General features: G+C 38.6%; 1 protein-coding gene across 1 annotated transcript; it reads left to right on the top strand.

Moving 5' to 3' along the window:
• Window positions 1-343: 343 nt before the first annotated feature.
• Window positions 344-20,509, top strand: LOC109276184 (patched domain-containing protein 3). Its single transcript, XM_053895379.1, is given in 8 exon segments — window positions 344-491; window positions 494-1,123; window positions 1,126-1,205; window positions 2,029-2,150; window positions 15,964-16,107; window positions 18,757-19,323; window positions 19,563-20,067; window positions 20,069-20,509. Coding segments are annotated over 8 exon segments (2,637 nt in total).
• Window positions 20,510-20,866: the final 357 nt, after the last annotated feature.

Genomic DNA, 20,866 nt, shown 5'->3' on the forward strand with positions numbered 1-20,866 from the left:
ACAGACTTCCGTAGAATTTCTCCAGGAAACCGTCGTGTGGGGTGGAGATGGGCGCTAGGTCCAGTGGCTGCTTTCTAATCTGCTGTCACGTTTGAGACCCCGGCCTTTCCTTCCCGGAAATGAGCCTTAGTCCCTCCGAGGTGGCGCCAGAGACCCGGCGGGAGGCGGAGGCAGAGGCGGAGGCGGAGGCGACGGCGCTGGCGCCAGCAGAGCGGGAGCGCGCAGCAGAGGAGCCGGGCCCAGGTCGGAGGCGAGGTGGCAACCCGAGGCAGGGCCGGGCTCAGAGCCGCTGCCGGCCTCCAAGCACGAGTCAGAGCAGTTCGGTCGAAGACAGGAACCCGAGATGACCTGGGCTTCGGGGCAGTTGCCAGAGCCCGCCGGGGCGCCCCATTCACATCCGGTGTCAGTGAGGGGGGATTCCTCGCTGCCCGCATATCCGTCGGAAAACCGGATGTCCGAGGGACCCCGTTGCCACACTGACTGCCTGGAGGCCTCTTCCGAAGGCTAGGATGCGAAGTGGGCGCGCACCCCTGGATCTTCCTGCTGGTGCCCATGGTGCTGATGGCCGCTCTGGGCACCGGTTTGATTTACCTGCCCAAGGATGTAGAAGAAAACCTCGAGGAGCAGTACACCCCAATAGGGAGCCCGGCCAAGGCCGAGCGGCGCTTTGTGCAGGAACGCTTCACCACCACCGACTGTTACCGCTTCTCCATCTCCAGGAAGAGCACCGAGGTCAATTTCGCTTGTATTCTAGCGGTCTCCAACACGACCTCCCTGCTAGAACCAGCAATCTTATCAGAAGTTAGTAAAGTGGATGACGTGATCCAGGATCTGTATGCGATGGGGGAAAACGGAACCCAGATCCACTACAATCAGGTGTGTGCCAAGCACCAGGGTCTCTGCGTGCCTTCCAACCCACTCCTGTATGCCTGGCAGATGAACAGGGACCTCGACCTGAGAAATGTCACTTTCCCAATCTACAACCACACCGGTCAGCCCATCTACCTGGCTGGCACCATTGGAGGAACTTTCTTAGGCGAGAGGATGGGAATGAACCAGTTACTCCTGGAAGCCAAAGCCGTGAGGTTGCTCTACTACCTGAAAACTGAGGATCGAGAGGACAACGAGCTAGTAAGAAATGGTTGATCCATTTCCTGAACCAATTTAGCAACATTGAAAAGCATCTGGCCTTGAAGAGGATGCAGGTATCTGGTGGCTGAGTTTTATAGGATGGGTTTATAGGCTGAGTTTTATAGACCGGGAGAAAGTGGGAGGGGTAAGAACACGTTTTCCAAGTAGTAGCACTCCTGGATTATTTGATGGAGTCCTTGATTTGCAGCTGGGAGTGCTCTACTCTGTTTGGCACTTAATCCAACTTCCTTAATCTCACACACCAAAGGCTGCCACACAGCATAAATCCTTAATAATATTCTGGTGGAAAACACAAATCCTACATCCTTAAGGTAGGTCTGCTCAGTGCAGACATTGATCATCAGGTTTTCCAGTCAAATTACTTTAAAATCCTTACTCTTGGTATTACTGAAAAGAGAATTAGCTCACCATTTACCAAGTAAGTTATATAGCCTAGTGCCAGGCACATGCTAGCTATTCTGTAACTAATAGTTGTGAATAAGCCTGGTCAAAGTGAGACAACTATTGGAAAAATACCAGATCCTTCTGAAATATCAATGAAATTAAAATAGTAAAAGACAATGACCTACTAAAATTTTGGAAAAAGCCACAATTTCTGTAATTATGAATGGTTTCACAATCTTAGGTAGATCTCAGATTTTGTGTATTCAGGAGGTTTAAACCTTGGGTTTCTGAAAGAAACTTTAGAAAGCGTGCCACAGATTTGTGGGAAGAAGCACACTTATGTTAATCTTTATTCTAAAATCACGATTCACATATTTTGACCTTTTACTAAATCTTAACATGTTTCAGTAAGCTATAGTGTTTCAATAGGGTTTGTGACTCACACAAATATTGGAATGAAAAGTTATTTACTTGAGTAAATTTTTGTGGCAGGTGGTCTACTTTACATCAATTTCTAGACAACTGGAATTTGAAGCAATTTTGATGACAGTGATCCCTTTGTTTCACTTGGCATACCTTCTAATCATATTATTTGCAATCATATCATGCTACAGGTAAAATGGTTTCATTGTTTCTTAACTCTTTTTAATAGATATTTTTGGGTGGCAAAATACATATAATTGATATAAAATATGCCATTCTAATCATTTTAAGTGTATATTTCAGTGGCATTAATTACATTCACACTGTTGTGCAACCATCACAACTATCTGTTTTTTTTCATTTTTATGTTTTTACGTTTATTTATTTTTGATAGAGACAGAGCACAAGTGGGGGAGGGGCAGAGAGAGAAGGAGACAGAATTGGAAGCAGGCTCCAGGCTCTGAGCTGTCAGCACAGAGCCCGCCGCGGGGCTTGAACCCACACACTGGGAGATCATGACCTGAGCCGAAGTCGGACGCTTAATGGGCCACCCAGGCGCCCCAGAACTGTCTGTTTCTAAATCTTTCCATCCCCCAAACAGAAACTGTATAACCCTTAGGCAGTAACTCTCCATGGCCTCCCCCCAGTCCCGGCTAACCTTCATCTACTTTCTTTCTCTATGAATTTGCTTATTCTAGAGATTTCATATAAGTGGAATCACACAATATTTGTACTTTTGTAACTGGCTTATTTCACTTGGCATAATGTTTTCAAGGTTCCTCTATATCCTAGCACGTATCAAAACTTCATTTTTATGACTGGTATTTCACCGTATACATACAGCACTGTTTATACACTTAACTGTTGATGGGCGCTTGGAATGTTTCCACTTTTTGGCTTTTGTGAATAATGCTGCAACGAACATTGATGTACAAATATTTTCTTGAGCTCCTGTTTTCTATTATTTTCAGTATATACCTGGGAATTGAATTGGTGGGTGGTGTGATAATTCTATGTTCAGTTCTTTGAAGAACCGCCAAATCCTACCAGCAATGTATAAAGATTCCAATTTCTCCGCATCCTCACCAACACTTGTTTTTTGTTTTATTGACAATAGTCAACTTAATAGTGACAAAGTGTGGTTTGATTTACATTTCCCTAATTACTAATGATCTTAAGTATCTTTTCATGTGTTTATTGGCCATATGTACATCTTTGGAGAAATGTCTATGCAAGTCCTTTGCCCATTTTTTAATTTGGTTGTCTTTTTGTTTTTGAGTCCTGTTGTTGGTGAGCACTTTGTATATTTGGTTTTAAGTTTGTTTTTTTTTATTTCGAGAGAGAAGAAATATGAATGGGGGAGGGTCAGAAAGAGAGGAGAGAGAGAGAATCCCAATCAGGCTCCACACTGCTAGCACAGAGCCTGATGTGGGGCGTGAACCCACAAACCATGAGATCATGACCTGAGCTGAAGTCGGATACTCAACTGACTGAACCACCCAGACACCTCAGTATTTTGTATGTTTTAAATATTAAGCCTTTATCAGATATATGATTTATAAATATTTTCTCCCACTCAGTGTATTATCTCTTCACTTTCTTGATAATGTCTTTAATGCACAAGAGTTTTTAATTTTGATGAAATCCACTTTATCTTATTTTTTCTTTTGCTATATACTTATATCTAAGAATCCATTGACAAGTTCAATGTCATGCACATTTGCCCTGTGTTTCCTTCTAAGAGTTTTATGGTTTTAGCCCTCATATTTAGGTTGTTGATCAATTTTTAGTTCACTTTTGTATATGTAGTGTGAGTAGGGGTTTAACTTCATTCTTGTGCATGGAAATCCATGTGGAAATCCATGTTTCCATGTTGATTGCTGGAAATCCAGTTTTCCAAGTCCCATGTGATGAACAGACTATTCTTTCCCAGTTGATTGGACTTGGCATCCTTGTAAAAAAATCAATTGGTTGTAGATGTATGGGTTTATTTCTGGACTCTAAATTATATGCCATGAGCCTACATGTCTGTTGATGTGCCAGTACCACACTGTTTTGATTCCTGTAGCTTTGTTATGAGTTTTGAAATCTGGAAATCTCAGTCCTCCAATTTTTATCGTCCTTCTCATGATTATTTTGGATATCTAGGACTCCTTGCAATTACATATGAATTTGAGGGTTGACTTTTCCATTTCTGGGGTGAGAGGAAGGTCATTGAAATTTTGATAAAGATTGTGTTGAATCTGTAGGTGGCTTTAAGTGAGATTAACATTTTAACAATACTGTCTTCCTCCCTGTGAACTAAGGTTGTATTTCCATTAATTTAGGTCTTCTTTAGTTTCTTTCACTAAATTTTTGTAACTTTCTGCCTTTCACCTCCTTGGTTAAATTTATTTCTAAATATTTTATTCTTTTAGACACTAAATGGAATTGCTTTTTTCATTTCATTTTTGGATCGTTCATTGCACGTATATAGAAACACAACTGGTATTTGTGTGTTGATCTTGTATCCTGCACCTTTGCTCAATTTGTTTATTAACTCTATTAATTTTATTGTGGTTTCTTTGGAATTTTCATATATAGAATCATGTAATCTGTGAAAAGGGATAGTTATACTTCTTCATTTCCAACTTGAATTCCTTTTATTTCCATTTCTTATTTAATTCCTCTGGATAGCACTTCCACTTCAATGTCAAGTGTCATTGGTGAAAGTGGGCATCTTTATCTTGTTCCTGATTTTGAAGGGAAATCTTTCAGTCTTTCACTTTTGATTATATTGTTAGATATTCAGTTCTTATAATGGTCCCTGTCATTTTGAGGCCGTTCCTTTCTATTCCTTGTTTTTGAGGTTTTTTTTTTAATCATAATTGGGTGTTGGATTTTGTCAAATGCCTTTTTTGCATCTATTGAGATGATCATGTAGATTTTATCCTTTGTTCTATTAGTGTGATATGTTACTTGATGATTTTTCCCATGTTGAACCACTCTTGCATTCCTGGGATAAATCCTAGTTGGTAATGATGTATAATCTTTTTAATGTGCTATTGAATTGAGTTTGCAGAATTTTATTAAGGGCATTTGAATCTACATTCGTAAGATATTGATCTATGGTTTTCTTCTTGTAATCTTTGTCTGGGATTGGTATCAGTGTATGTTGGTCTCATAGAATGAGTTAGGGAGTGTTTCTTCCTTTTCAACTTTTTGGAAGGACTTGAGAAGGATTGGTGTTACTTCTTCTTTACATGTTTAGTAAAATTTGCCAGTGAAGCCATCTGGTCTTGGGCTTTTCTTTTTGGGTGGTTTTTGATTACTGATTCAGTCTTTTTACTTATTCAATGTCTGTTGAGATTTTCTATTTCATCTTGAGTCAGTTTAGGTCATTTATGTGTTTGTAGAAATTTGTGCATTTCATACAGTTTGTTGGCATAAGTTGTTTATAGTATTCTTTATTTTTTAATGTTTATTTATTTTTGAGAGAGAGTGCACGAGAGGGAGAGAGGTGGCGGGGGGGTGGGGCAGAGGATCCAAAGTGGGCTCTGCACTGACAACAGTGAGCCCCATGCAGGGCTCAAAACCATCAACCGTGAGATCATGACCTGAGACGAAGTCGGAGCTCAACCAACTGAGCCACCCAGACAACCCTATAGTGTTCTTTTATAATCCTTTCTATTTCTCTAAGGTTAGTAGTAATGTCTTCAATTTCATATCTGATTTAGTTATTTCTATCTTCTTTTTTCTTTGTCACTCTAGATAAAAGTTTATCAAGTTGTTGATCTTTTTAAATAACCAATTTTTGGCCTTGTTTGTTCCCTCCATTGTTTTTCTAGTCTCAATTGCATATATCTCTATTCTAATCTTTTCATTTCCTTCCTTGTTAGCTTTGGTTTTGTTTTGTTTTATTTTGTTTCTATTTCTGCGAGATGTCTAGTACCATAAGGTGATTGAAGACTTTTTTTTTTCTTTTTTAATGTAGTATAAATTTACCTATGAGCACTGGTGTTGTTACATCCTGTAAGTTATGTTTTGCTATGTGTTTATTTTCATTTGTTGCTGAGTATTTTCTAATTTCCCTTGTGATTTATTCTTTGACCCATTGGTTATTTGATAGTGAGTTGCTTAATTTACATACATTTTGAATTATCCAGTTTTCCCTCTCTTATTGATTTGTAGCTTCATTCCATTGTTCGTTGAAAAGATACATTGGGTAATTTCAATATTTTTACATTTTCAGACTTGTTTTGTGACCTAACATATGATCTATTCCGGAGAATGTTTCATGTTCACTTGAGAATAATGTATATTCTTCTGTCATTGGGTTGAGTGTTGTATATATCTCTGTAAGATCTAATTTATTTAGTGTTGTCCATTTCTTCTGTTTCCTTATAGATTATTGGCCTAGATGTTTTATACATTATTAAAAGTGGCATATTGAATTCTCCATCTATTTCTGTCTACAAGTGTTAATATTTGTTTCATTTTTGGGTCTCTATTGGCAGTGAACGTATGTTTGTAGATGAATCTTCTTGATGAATTGTTCTTTTTATCAATTTAAAATGCCCTTCTTTGTCTCTTTTAACAATTTTTAAAATAAAATCTATTTCATCTTATAGAAGTATATTCAATCCTGCCCTCCTTTGGTTATATTTATATGGAATATCTTTCTCCATCCTTTAGCTTTCAATCTATTTATGTCTTTGGGTCTATAATGAGTCTCTTGTAGACAGCATCTAGTTGAATCATGTTATTTTATCCATTCTGTCAATTTCTACCCTTTTATTCAAGAGTTTAATCCATTTACATTTAAAATAACTGCTGATAAGGAAGGACTTCTGCTATTTTGCTATTTGTATTCTGTGTATCATACAGTTTTTTTGTCCCTCACTTCATCCATTATGCCTTCTTCTATGTTTAGTTTCTATTTTTCTAATGAGTTGTTTGATTCTCTTCTCATTTCCTTTTGTAATGATTTTGTGAGATTTTCTTTATGGTTACCATGGAGATTCATATAATTCTAAGTTTAAAACAATCTACATTAAACTGATACCAACTTAACTTCAAAAACACACAAATATGCTGCTTCTGTACACCTCTGTCCCCCACTCTTTATGTTGTTGTTGTCACAAATTATATTTTTATACACTCTATGCCTGATAACAGATTTATAATTATTTTTATGTTCTAAATTCTGTAGGTAATAAAATGTAGGATTATAAACCAAAAATATAATAATACTTGCTGTTATATATTTGACCAAGACCTATGTTTCCTCATATGACTTAGCATTACTTTTTATTGTTCTTTCTATTCAGCCCAAAGGATTCCTTTTACCATTTCATATAGGGCAGGTCTAATTAACAAGCCTGCTTAGCTCTTGTTTATCTGGAATGTCTTAATTTCTCCTTCATTTTTGAAGGACAGTTTTGATGAATACAGAATTTTCAGTTGATGTTTTTTTTTTCTTTAAGCACTATAAATATCCCACTGTCTCCTTGCCTCCATGGTTTCTAATAAACAATCAGCTTTTATACTTATTAAGGGTCCCTTATATTTGGTGAGTTGCTCCTCTCTCAGTGCTTCCAAGACTCTCTTTGCCTTTGGCTTTCAATGATTTGATTATAATGTTCTCGTTCTGGGTCTTTTTGAGATCATCCTATTTGAACTCCATTAAGGTTCTTGGATTTGTAGCGTCATATCTTCTACCAAATTTGGGAAGTTTTCAGCCATTATTTCTTTAAATATTCTTCCTGCCTCCTTTTTTTTTTTTTTTATTTTTTTTAACGTTTATTTATTTTTGAGACAGGGAGAGACAGAACATGAACGGGGGAGGGTCAGAGAGAGGGAGACACAGAATCCGAAACAGGCTCCAGGCTCTGAGCTGTCAGCACAGAGCCTGACGCGGGGCTCGAACTCACGGACCGCGAGATCATGACCTGAGCCGAAGTCGGCCGCTCAACCGACTGAGCCACCCAGGCGCCCCCTGCCTCCTTTTCTCTCTCTCCTGGAACTCCCATAACGTGTATGTTGATCTACTGGCTGGTAGACCCACAGATCTCTGAGGTTCTTCTCACTTTTCTTCATCCTTTTTTCTTTCTGTCTCTTAGACTCCATACATTTCAATTGTCCTATTTTCAGTTCACTGATTCTTCTGCCTAGTAGACCTACTGTTGAATGCCTCTAGTGTTTTTGGGTTTGTTTTCTGTCATTTCAGTTACTGTAGTTTTCAGTTCCAGAATTTCTGTTTGGTTCCTTTAAAAAATTTCTACTTCTTTATATTATTATTTTGCTCATACATTGTTTTTCTTATTTCCTTGTCAGAGCTCTTCTTTAGCTCTGTAAGCATATTTAGAAAAGTGTTTATAGTCTTTGTCTAGTAAGTCCTAGCTCTGTCTTTCCTCAAGGATGATTTCTGTCTATTTATTTTGTTTCACACATATTTTGAACCACACTCTCCTCTATCTTTATATACCTTGTGATTTGTTGTTGGTGGTGGTGGTGGTTGTGTAGAAAACTGGACATTTGGCTAACTGGAAATCAGATTCCACCTTCCCCAGGGTTTTCTGTTGTTTTCCTATGTGTTTATTTAAGATTAGTGGTCCATTTTCTTTGTGATTTTCCGAAACTATTATTGAAAGACTGTAATTTTTGTTTTTTGTGGTCACTGAAGTTTCTGTACCTTAGCTAGTGTTTTGACATAGATTTCCTTGGATGCCAGGTGCTCTCCCAGTGTTTGCAAAATGGTTCTGTGCCTAGAACCTCCAACACTTACCAAGGCTTACACTAGCCCTAGGTGAAAGCTTAGGGTCTTCTTTGGTCTTTTCTGAGCATACATCTTGCCCTGGGTAATTTTCTAAATTCCCCAGTATAACTGAGTGCTTTTTAATATCCTAAATTCCCAGAGAAATGCTCCTCATCTTTTTCCATAGGCAGTCTTTTGTATTTTTGAGCTATAATCTTTTGCTCTATGCACATGAGGTTTGTTAATTCAACTTGTGGTGTTTCCAGCTTTCTCAACCTGAGTTTTGAGTTAGACAAAACAGAGGAGTGCCTTGCATCAGTCCTTCAGGTAGCCCCCAAATAGGTTAGAACAGACATATAAAATATTTTAGGAATAATCTCTGGTCTGCTTCCTCCAAAAACAGGGAAATGGCTCCATCATGGTAACATGAGCTGTTACCACTTTAAGATCCCTGCTGTCTTAGGGACAGTTTGGGACTGGGGCCACTTTAACACATCTGCCACATTATGATCACTGCCACTTTAAGACTACTACCACACTGGAGAGGGAGACAGGGCATGTAAAATCACTATAAAACATTCCTACTATTTTGAAGTACTCCCCTGATTTTCTTTCATTTAGCACTTGCTTAGTTGCTGTAAGCTTTTGACTGCTTTCCAGAGTTCACAGAATTCTGAAAATATATGCCCGTTTTTCTATATTTCTTTGTCGGGATGAGACTTGGGAAATTCCTATTCCGTGTTTTGCTGATATCCAGCACTAAACTCTTATTTTTTAAACTTTCTTTTCTACCCACCCCCCATTAGCAATAGTGTGCAATCAGATGGAATAGTAAAAACAAATAAATAAATTATGGCCAGTTTTGTTTGATTTCGCATATGTTTTTTACTTTACATATTGTGCCAATTGTGATTAATTGTTCCATTTGGAAGCAGATATGCTGATAGAATTAAACAAGTCCTTATTTCTGTATAAATTTGAACTAGTACTTTTAACTATATAAAAAATTAATCTCTAATTTAATTGACTTGGGTGTCCCCATTGTTCGGATGTGAGGTTTACCTTGTTAAGCACTTAAAAATTGTTATCTAGGCATTAGGGTTAGTTTGGGCTCTTGTAATCAGAAAGCTAAAATATTGAAAATATCAGCAGCAAACACCAGTATTTAGTTGTAGAAGTAACCCCATAGAATATATTAATTTAGTGATTCTCACAGCAGAGTTCCAGAGAGGACTCTAAACCTACATATTCTGAAGCCACCTATTGAATCAAGTCTCTGGGGTTTCAGTCTGAAAATCTATATTTCAAAAATGTCTTTAATTGATTCTCCTGTATAGGTGGGTTTGGGAACAAATGATATAACTCAACTCTCTAGATTTTAAGGTAGAGAAAAATAAGGCCCCAATAGGTAGAGGGAGTTAACCATGATGGGTATCTCGTTAGAGTTAATAAACTACCTCGCAACTTTGTTATTTTGGAAAGAAAGACCACATTCCCTAGAAAACAAACAAAACAAAAAACTAAGAAGGAAGGGTGAGAGGGAGGGAGGGAGGGAGAAAATAGGGGAGGAAGGATGGGAAGGAAAAAAGACCAAATTCAGGCTTGTTAAAGTCATTAGAGTATAAAAATAATGTTAACCTAGTGTGGAATCTCCAAGGTACCAACAATTGGCTTGACAAAACTTTCCTACTAGGTAGTTGGTTCTGAAGATACAAATTTATATCAATTCTTGCTTATCTTTACTAATAATTATGGACAGTAGTACAGAAAATCTTATACTGAAGGCAATTAGAAAATGATTTTTTTGGTCTTTATTTAATTTGAAAGAGAGAGCATGGTTGAGTGAGCAGAGGAGAGGCAGAGAGAGGGAGAGAAGGAATCCCAAGCAGGCTCTATGCTGTCAGAGCAGAGCCCGACACAGGGCTTGAACTCACAAACCAGGAGATCATGACCTGAGCCGAAACCAAGAGTCGGATGCTTAACCGACTGAGCCAGCCAGACACCCTTAGAAAATGATTTATATTTACTTGTCTTTGAAGACTTTATGTTTATGTAACCAGAATATGAAACACATAGGACTCATGAGGTATAAACATAATGCAACTTTATTTTTGTCTCCCTTTGTTCCCTTTAAGTTTTGTAGTTAAGAGCAAGTTCTTCCTCTGCCCCATGAAAACTCAGACAGGCCATGTGACTTTTGTGGTCATTAGTAGGTAGGACAAAATCCTCCAGTCAGAGTTCAAATGTCCATGTCCACGTCCATGTAATAAACAAAATTGGTAACTTGCTTTAAAGTTAAGGTGCCCTCCAGCACCCTTTTGCTAGAGCATGCTGCATGGGATATCCCTTAATGGGGAGAAAGGAGCTTACCAGTTCTCTCCTTTTTTTTTTTTCTGAATATAATTTATTGTCAAGTTAGCTAACATACAGTGGACACAGTGTGCTCTTGGTTTCAGGGTAGATTCCCATGATTCTTCGCTTACATGTAACACCCAGTGCTCATCCCAACAAGTACCCTCCTCAATGCCCATTACCCATTTTCCCCTCACCTCACCCCCCCTCACTTCACCCCCCCAGAGGAATCAACTCAGTTCTCTGTATTTAAGAGTCTCTTATGGTTTGCCTCCCTCTCTGTTTGAAATGATTTTTTACCCTTCCCTTCCCTCATGGACTTCTGTTAAGTTTCTCAGATTCCACATATGAGTGAAAACATATATCTTTCTCTGACTGACTTATTTCTCTTCGCATAATACCCTCCAGTTCTATCCACGTTGTTGCAAATGGCAAGATTTCATTCTTTCTCATTGCCAAGTAGTATTCCATTGTATATATAAACCACATCTTCTTTTTTAAATGTTTTAAATTTACTTTTTAAAATTTACATCCAAGTTAGCATATAGTGCAACAATGATTTCAGAAGCAGATTCTCTAATGCCCTTACCCATTTAGCCCATCCCCCCTCCCGCAACTCCTCCTACAACAGTAACCCTCTGTTCTCCATATTTAAGAGTCTCTTATGTTTTGTCCCTCTCCCTGTTTCTGTATTATTTTTGCTTCCCTTCCCTTATGTTCATCTGTTTTGTATCTTAAAGTCCTCATATGAGTGAAGTCACATGATATTTGTCTTTCTCTGACTAATTTTGCTTAGCATAATACCCTCTAGTTCCATCCACGTAGTTGCAAATGGCAATATTTCATTCTTTCTCATTTCCAAGTAGTATTCCATTGTATATATAAACCACATCTTCTTTATCCATTCATCAGTTGATGGACATTTGGGCTCTTTCTGTATTTTGGCTATTGATAGCACTGCTATAAACATTGGGGTTCATGTGCCCCTATGAATCAGCACTCCTGTATCCTTTGGATAAATTCCTATAGTGCTACTTCTGGGTCATAGGGTAATTCTGTTTTTAATTTTTTGAGGAACCTCCACATTGTTTTCCAGAGCAGCTGCACCAATTGTGCATTCCCACCCACAGTGCAAGAGGGTTTGCATTCCCACCACAGTGCAAGAGGGTTCCCATTTCGCCACATCCTTGCCAACATCTGTTGTTTCCTGAGTTGTTAATTTTAGCCACTCTGGTGTGAGGTGGTATCTCACTGTGGTTTTGACTTGTATTTCCCTGATGATGAGTGACATTGTGTATCTTTTCATGTGTCTGTTGGCCATCTGGATGCCTTCTTTGGTCTAATCATGTCTTCTGGCTATTTCTTCACTGGATTATTTCAGGTGTTGAGTTTGGTAAGTTCTTTATAGATTTTGGATAATAAGCCTTTATGTTATATGTCATTTGCAGATATCTTCCCCCATTCTGTTGGTTCGCCAGCCCTCTTCTATCCCTTCTCTTCCTGCTTCCCATCTTGCTAAGTTAGTTGGAGCATGTCCAAGGAGAAAAAGAAAAGGAAGAGGGAAATCCTTAAGGCACAGCTGCTGCCACGATGCTTCAATACATGCCTTCTCTAGGCTTTAAAATAAAACCAATTCTCCTTTGAGTGCATTTGTAAATTCCTAGGACATCTCCCACTCCTACCTCTCTGTTAGCACTGAGAATCTCTTATCTCTGCTCTGGGCAACAGCCTCCTAGACAGTCCCTAAGACATTGCCCATGCTGCCTGACTCATTTACACTTGCATATGAAGGTTATCCTTGCACATATGCATTTACCTCACACAGAACCCTTATTTGCACCTATTTTAGGGTTCCATATTTATTGTCTGATTGTGAAGTCATATGAACAAACTTTTTCAAGTATATGCTCTAGCTTGAACCTCATTCTACAGCAAGTAGTGGTATATTGATCTTCTTGTCTCCTTCAAAATTGTCTCACATTTTGGACATGACAACATTTACACCAAATATTAGATCCGTTTCTGAAACAAGCTTGAAAATCTTTCCCTTCTCAAATACACTGTAAACTGTTGTTTACTTATGAGAAACATCATTACCTTTGAAGGAAGATGTGGATCTCTTACCAAACATAGATTGTTGTCTAAGTATAATAAGTTCTAATTTAGCCCTTCCCTGTCAGGTAAATAAAAAAATCAGAAGGTTGGCCATCTTGCTGCCTGCACTGGAGTCATATGGGGAGGGTTTTAGACATAAAGATTCTGCAGCTTCCCTACCAACCTACTGAATCAGGATCTGCATAGCCAGGTTCCAGGAGATCTAAAGTTCTAAGACTTCCCTAGGTCATTCTGATAAACTGCTTAAAACAAAATCCTTCTCAGGGGTGCCTGGGTGGCTCTGTCAGCTAAGCGTCTTGACTCTAGGCTTCGGCTCAGGTCATGATCTCGTGGTTCATGGGTTTGAGCCCCACTTCGGATTCTGCGCTGACAGTGTGGAGCCTGCTTGCCATTCTCTCTCTCTGTCTCTGTCTGTCAGCCTCTCTCTCTCAAGAGAAATGAACTTAAAAAAAAAAAATCTTTCTTGGAGACCGGAATATCTGCAAGTGTATTCACTAAACTCCTACAGTGTTCCGTCTTCAAATCTTTCCTTCCATTGTCTATTGCACATTAAAGATCATTTAGACAAAGTCAACTCAGCACGTAGTCAAAATAAAGTCACTATAAGCAATAATATACTTCACTCCCTCCCTTACATCATCTGAAAATTTTATACAAAAAATCCAGACACTTGAAAGATGGAATGTCATATGTAACTCATTCATCTTTCTGATTTCAAAGTCCATCTTTGTTACTTTCTTATTTCAAACTGCTATAAACCAACATTGTTGTTTTAAGAAAGTACTCATTATAATCAAATTTTATTCTAACAAGGAATTTTACTTTTGCTCTGGAATTTTGCACATGTGGTTGGTTTGGGGCCCTGAGTTTAACTCATAGCACTGGTGTGTTGAAAAAAAATAAATAAAACCATGGTGTAGAAATTTTTTTGCAGAATAAGAAAGTTTAGCTATTTTACTGTTGTCTTGCCTAAAGGTCATGGTCATGTTGCTGTATTAGAATCAGTGCTTCTGTTTCCATAGTTGACTCTCCTAGTCTTCAATCCAAACTTAGTTTCTCTCTCCTCCTAAAAATATCTAGAGACAAGTATAAGTCATTGTTTTGAAGCAGTTAACAAAAAAGCAAAATATAAAACCAGAGGTGGTTGTCAATATTTTCAAATGTAATATTGTGGTTATTGGGTAGGTAAAGTGCTGAATCCATACTTTAAAATGCTGCCTATATATTCCCATTTTTGTTGGTCCAGCAAAGAAAAAGGCACAGGCTGTGTTATTAAAAATGGACTAGAGGGGCACCTGGGTGGCTCAGTTGGTTAAGTGTCTGACTTTGGCTCAGGTCATGATCTCATTGTTCGTGGGCTCAAGCCCCACATCAGGCTCTGCACTGGTAGTGTGGAGCCTGCTTGGTAGTCTCTCTGTCTCTCTGCCTCTCCCCCACTTGTGCTCTCTCTCTCTCAAAAATAAATAAGTAAACTTAACATTTTTTAAACATGTATTTATTTTTGAGAGAGAGAGAGAGTGAGTGAGAGAGTGAACAGGGGAGGGGCAGAGAGAGGGGAGACAACAAATCCAAAGCAGCTCCCAGCTCCAAACCATCAGCACAGAGCTGAACATGGGGCTCAAACCCACAAACCGTGAGACCTGAGCCAAAGTCAGTTGTTTGACTGAGCCACCCAGGCGCCCCATAAATAAACTTTTTTTTTTATTTTTATTTTTTTAATTTTTTTTTCAACGTTTTTTATTTTATTTTTGGGACAGAGAGAGACAGAGCATGAACGGGGGAAGGGCAGAGAGAGAGGGAGACACAGAATCGGAAACAGGCTCCAGGCTCCGAGCCATCAGCCCAGAGCCTGACGCGGGGCTCGAACTCACAGACCGCGAGATCGTGACCTGGCTGAAGTCGGACGCTTAACCGACTGCGCCACCCAGGCGCCCCTAAACTTTTTTAAAAAAATGGACTACATTTCTTTTTTTTTTAATTTTTTTTTAACGTTTATTTATTTTTGAGACAGAGAGAGACAGAGCATGAATGGGGGAGGGTCAGAGAGAGAGGGAGACACAGAATCTGAAACAGGCTCCAGGCTCTGAGCTGTCAGCACAGAGCCCGACACGGAGCTCAAACTCACGGACTGCGAGATCATGACCTGAGCCGAAGTCGGCTGCTTAACCGACTGAGCCACCCAGGTGCCCCAAAAATGGACTACATTTCTAATTCTTTTGTAATTAGTAGCAACTTTCCTAGAGCCTGCTTCACCAGTAGACAAGAATCCTGAAAACGTTTTAGGAGGAGACTTTCATACATTTTGTTAATCACAATACATATTGAACTGGTTTTGAAATTCAAGAGCTGTTTAGAATTGCATCTATGGCTACTTGGAGTCAAGGGTGTGTGAAAAGAGCACTGAATATGGATACTTTCTCTGCTAGAGCTTGCCCTCCCTTTGCTGTTGTATTCCATTTATACCCTTTGAAGATCAGGGTGTAATTAACCATCTGAAGTATTTGGTATATCTTTATGGCTCTGAACTGGTGGTGAGTGAATTTGTGCTTGCCCAGCTGCAGAAGAATTGCTCAGAAGTTTGGTAAAAGTACTGATTCACAGCTTTTCTGTTCCCTCCGCCCTTTTTCCCACTTGGTCTGGGACAGTGTCTGGGAATTAAAGGTCTTCAGCAGACAGGTATGGGAATTATTGCCCAAGAGCTTTCTGAACAGATGTCCAAGTCGAGAATGTTATAAACTGATGGAATTTCAGTGTGGAAGCTACCACCACAAATTCCATGATTTCTCCCTCCAAATGTACAGGTGTGACTGTGTACGAAACAAAATGTGGGCTGCAACCTTTGGAGTGATTTCTGCTGCCTTGGCAGTGGTGAACGGCTTTGGCCTGATGTTGTACATTGGGGTGCCATTGGTGATCATAGTTGCAAATTCACCATTTCTTATTCTAGGTGAGTAAAACCAAATGTGAAGCTACACATTGTGTATGTGGGGGTATGGGGTAGATAAGGGAAGGAATTTATGTTAGATTAAGCAAAATAATTATATTCAGGTGGCTCCACAGATCCAAAATGAGGTGACAGGAGGAAGAAAATCAACTTGAAGTGTGTGTGTTTAGAGGCAGAAAAATCTAGTACCCCAAATGGAAAAACACAGACAAGAGACATGAACAGGCAGTTCACATATACACACAAACACACACACACACACACACACACACACACACACACACACACATCCAAAATCCAAACTATAAATCACTGGAAGTAGAGGGAAAAAATAATTTGACTTCTCAATTAATGAATGGATGCAAATTAAACCAAAAGTGAGATACCTTGTCTTCTTATTAAATTAATAAATATTAGCGAGATTGAAGATATGAGGAAGGTTGTATATAAATGAACACTCATTCTGCTGGGAGAAAATTATAAATTGTTACACACTTTTTTAAATCCAATTTTGCAGCAAATCAAAAGATTTAAACATCAAACAGCAAATATCTTTGGCTTAGCAATTCCATTTTTAGAAATTTGTCTTAACAATTAGACAAGTGCTCAAAGAGCAGAACGAGTATGTTCATTTCAGCATTATTTAGAACAGAAAAGTTTTGAAAACCTAATTCAATATCAACATGGGATTGGTCAACTCAAACACAGCATATTAATACTTTTGAATCATATTCAGTCTTCAAAAGGAGGTAGATATATAATGTTAAATGAAAAATGCTGGCTATGAAACCGGTGTTTGAAATAGAGAGATACAGTTACATGTGCATATTTGTATAGAGCAAATTCTGGATGGATATACATAAAAATGCAGGGTGGAATAACTATTGTTTATACTTTTTCTCTGCATTTTCCTGTACTTCCAGAATTTATTTTACAATAAGCATGAAAAACAAAGGTGTTTATATTATATTTTATTTTTTTAATTTAAAGCGATACCAATTATTTATTTTTTGTTAAATATAATTTATTGTCAAATTGGTTTCCATACAACACCCCGTGCTCATTCCAACAGGTGCTCTCCTCAATGCCCATCACCCGCTTTCCCCTCTCCCCACCCCCCATCAACCTTCAGTTTGTTCTCAGTATTTAAGAGTCTCTTATGGTTTGCCTCCCTCCCTCTCTGTAACTTTTTTCCCCTCCCCCCTCCCCCGTGGTCTTCTCTGAAATTACTCAGGATCCACATAGGAGTGAAAACATATGGTATCTGTCCTTCTCTGCCTGACTTACTTCACTTAGCATAATACCCTCCAGTTCCATCCACGCTGCTGCAAACGGCCAGATTTCATTCGTTCTCATTGCCAAGTAGTATTCCACTGTATATATAAACCACATCTTCTTTATCCATTCTATATTTTAGAAAGTAAGGAACTTGGAAGGAATAGTATTTGGTTTCCATGGGGACACAGTGGAAAAGCTGTTTGCTGGATGTCAACTTATTTACTCTAACTCTACAGGACCCACCTACCTAGTACACACCCACGCTTAACTCAGTATTCCGCACAGCCATAAATAACTATAGTTAAAGTGTATATAATTGATTTAATATAAACCAGCACTGAATAGTCCGTGTATACATAGGAGAGTGTGTGTGTGTGTGTGTGTGTGTGTGTGTGTGTGTGTGTGTGATTTAAGCAACTCAAGCAGTGTTCAAGGACAATTTCTGAGTAAGTTTCTATAAATCATAAAACTAGTTTTTCAATACCTAATACATATCAAGAGTTCATTCTTGGTCCCTAGTACTTCTGATTCTTCCCTTTTGTGCTGCTGAGCCCAAGTGAAATCCTCAAAGCTGGTAAGCCATAGGATGTCAGGATGCAGTTTATGACAATGTTTAGACTTGTGTCAATACAGATTCCTCTGTCTTCTTGATTATACCCGTAAAACATCAGAGGCAAAGTTGCAATTCCCAGTACCCTCCCATGTAATCCATGCACAAGATCCCCCTCAAATTGAAATTAGATCAGCATTTTATTGCAGTTAATTTCCTTATTTATTTTATTGAGTTTGCATCAATATACATGGAAACAAAGGTATACATGAGTGAAAGTAGTGTCAACTCTAGTAGAAATCTTGAGAGAGGTGAAAACATTGCTGGTTAGATGCTAACTGTACAATAGATAAGTCCAGTTTATATTTTAAGCAACAGAATGTTGGCTTCGTGTGTTTGTGCATTCATTAAGATGGTTTATGAGAAAAAATGGTCTTTCAAGTCATCCAGTAGAATCAAAGATACAATGCTAATCCTGCTTCGACTAACACCTACAATAGGTTTCCTGACTCATCATTACAACACCGTAAATGAAGAGTAGGAGTAGAGTATCCTGTGCTACGTACAAATAATAAGAGTATGAATAAAGCACAGAGTTATTACAGAGGAAGGGATGAATTCTGTTGTGGATTCAGAAGCAACCAGAGAAAGTGACAGAGAAAGTAATTGTATCAAAGCACAGATCAGGCAAGATAAATAAGACGTAAGAGATGGAAAAAGAAGATGCTTCGAGTTTATGTGTTTAATTTTTCATAGATATTAATATTTTAATATTAATATTAAATAGTAAAGTTAATATTTGATATTCTTTGTTTTTTTAACGGGTGTTGGGGTTGATGATATGTTTATAATGATTTCTGCCTGGCAGAAGACCAGCCTCATGGATAACATCAAACAGCGGCTGTCCAGTGTCTATTCCAAAGTGGCAGTGTCCATTACAATCACCATTATCACCAACGTCCTGGCCTTCTATACAGGGATGATGACCTCTTTCAGGTCCGTACAATACTTTTGCATTTATACCGGAACAACCCTGTTCTTTTGTTATTTTTATAACATCACCTGTTTTGGAGCATTTATGGCCCTGGATGGTAAAAGAGAAATAGTCTGTCTACGCTGGTTGAAAAAGCCAGAAACTCCTGACCAAAAGTGTTCCTCATTTAAAAAGTCCTGCTGTGTCCCATGTGATTCTCTCCCAGATAAACAAGAAACTGATGTCCATCCAATGAATTTGTTCTTCAGAGACTATTTTGGCCCTTTTCTCACAAGCACTGAGTCCAAGTTTTTTGTAGTGCTTCTATACATTTTGTACATCATTAGTAGTATATATGGGTGTTTCCAAGTGCAGGAAGGGTTAGACCTTCGAAATTTGACAAGTGACGATTCCTACATCACACCATTTTTTTTTTTAATTTTTTTTTAACATTTATTTATTTTTGAGAGAGAGAGAGAGAGACAGAGCATGAACGGGGGAGGGGCAGAGAGAGAGGGAGACACAGAATCTGAAACAGGGTCCAGGCTCTGAGCAGTCAGCACAGAGCCCGACGCGGGGCTCGAACTCGCGTACCACGAGATAGTGACCTGAGCCGAAGTCGGACTCTTAACCAACTGAGCCACTCAGGCGCCCCCATCACACCATTTTTTAATGTAGAAGAACATTTTTCAGATTATGGCCCCAGGGTTATGGTTATTGTTACTGAAACTCTTGACTACTGGGATAAAGATGCTAGGCAAAAACTGGAAAAATGTCTGGTAGATTTGGAAAACAGTGACTAGATAAAAATGTTAGAGTTTTGGTTACAAGAGTATGTGCAATATATGGAAAATAGCGGGCAAGATGTAAATGATAAGAATACTTTTATAAACAGTTTGCCCAGTTTTTTAACAAATTTTCCACTTTTTATGTATGATATTAATATTTCATCTTCACACGAAATCATTGCTTCCCAGGGCTTCATTCAGACCATCGGCGTTTCTTCTTCAACCAATAAGATAATGTTATTCCAGTTACGAAGCATAGCCGAAAAGTGTGAAATTCCCCTAATGGTGTACAACCCGGCATTCATATATTTTGATCAGTACACTGCAATATTAGAAAACACTGTTCGAAATGTCATTGTTGCAGCCTCAACATGAACATAGGTTCATTGTTTCCTTATTGTTAATTCCTCATCCACTGTGTTCCTTGTGGGTAACTTTTGCTATTGCTTCTGTGATTGTGGGAGTAACAGGGTTCTTGGCATTCTGGAATGTCAATCTTGATTCCGTATCCATGATTAATCTTGTCATTTGTATAGGGGTTTCTTTCGATTTTTCTGCACACATTTCTTACGCATTTGTTTCCAGTTCTAAGCCCTCAGTAAACCAAAAAATAATTGAGGCATTGTATCTGCTAGGCTACCCAGTGTTACAAAGTGCAGTTTCAACAGTAATAGGGGTGTGTGTTTTATCTGCAGCTAAAGCATACATCTTCAGGACATTTTTTAAGATTATGTTTCTTGTTATGGTATTTGGGGCTGCCCATGGCCTAATTTTTATTCCAGTATTCTTAACCTTTTTTTGAAGGTTTGTTTGAATATCCACTAACAAATCAAAGACCAATTACAGAATTCCTGCTTGCCACAATCCAATCTGGTAAAAACACACTATTTGAAATAGTCAATAAACTAAAAACAAAGGTATGTTTCCTTGGCTTGGAAATCCCATTTAAAAATGTTATTTAAAATATCCTAAGAAAAATTAGTCTTACATTAAAATATCTTTACTAGGGGCGCCTGGGTGGCTCAGTCGGTTAAGCATCCGACTTCGGCTAAGCACCCGACTTCGGCTCAGGTCATGATTTCGCGGTCCATGAGTTTGAGCCCCGTGTCAGGCTCTGTACTGACAGCTTTTGTTTCATTGTTAGAAGCTTATGCCTGAAATTCAAGTATTT

Source organism: Panthera pardus, unplaced genomic scaffold, assembly GCF_024362965.1.
Source record: "Panthera pardus isolate Hobbes unplaced genomic scaffold, ASM2436296v1 HiC_scaffold_6, whole genome shotgun sequence".
NCBI classification, from domain to species: domain Eukaryota; kingdom Metazoa; phylum Chordata; class Mammalia; order Carnivora; family Felidae; genus Panthera; species Panthera pardus.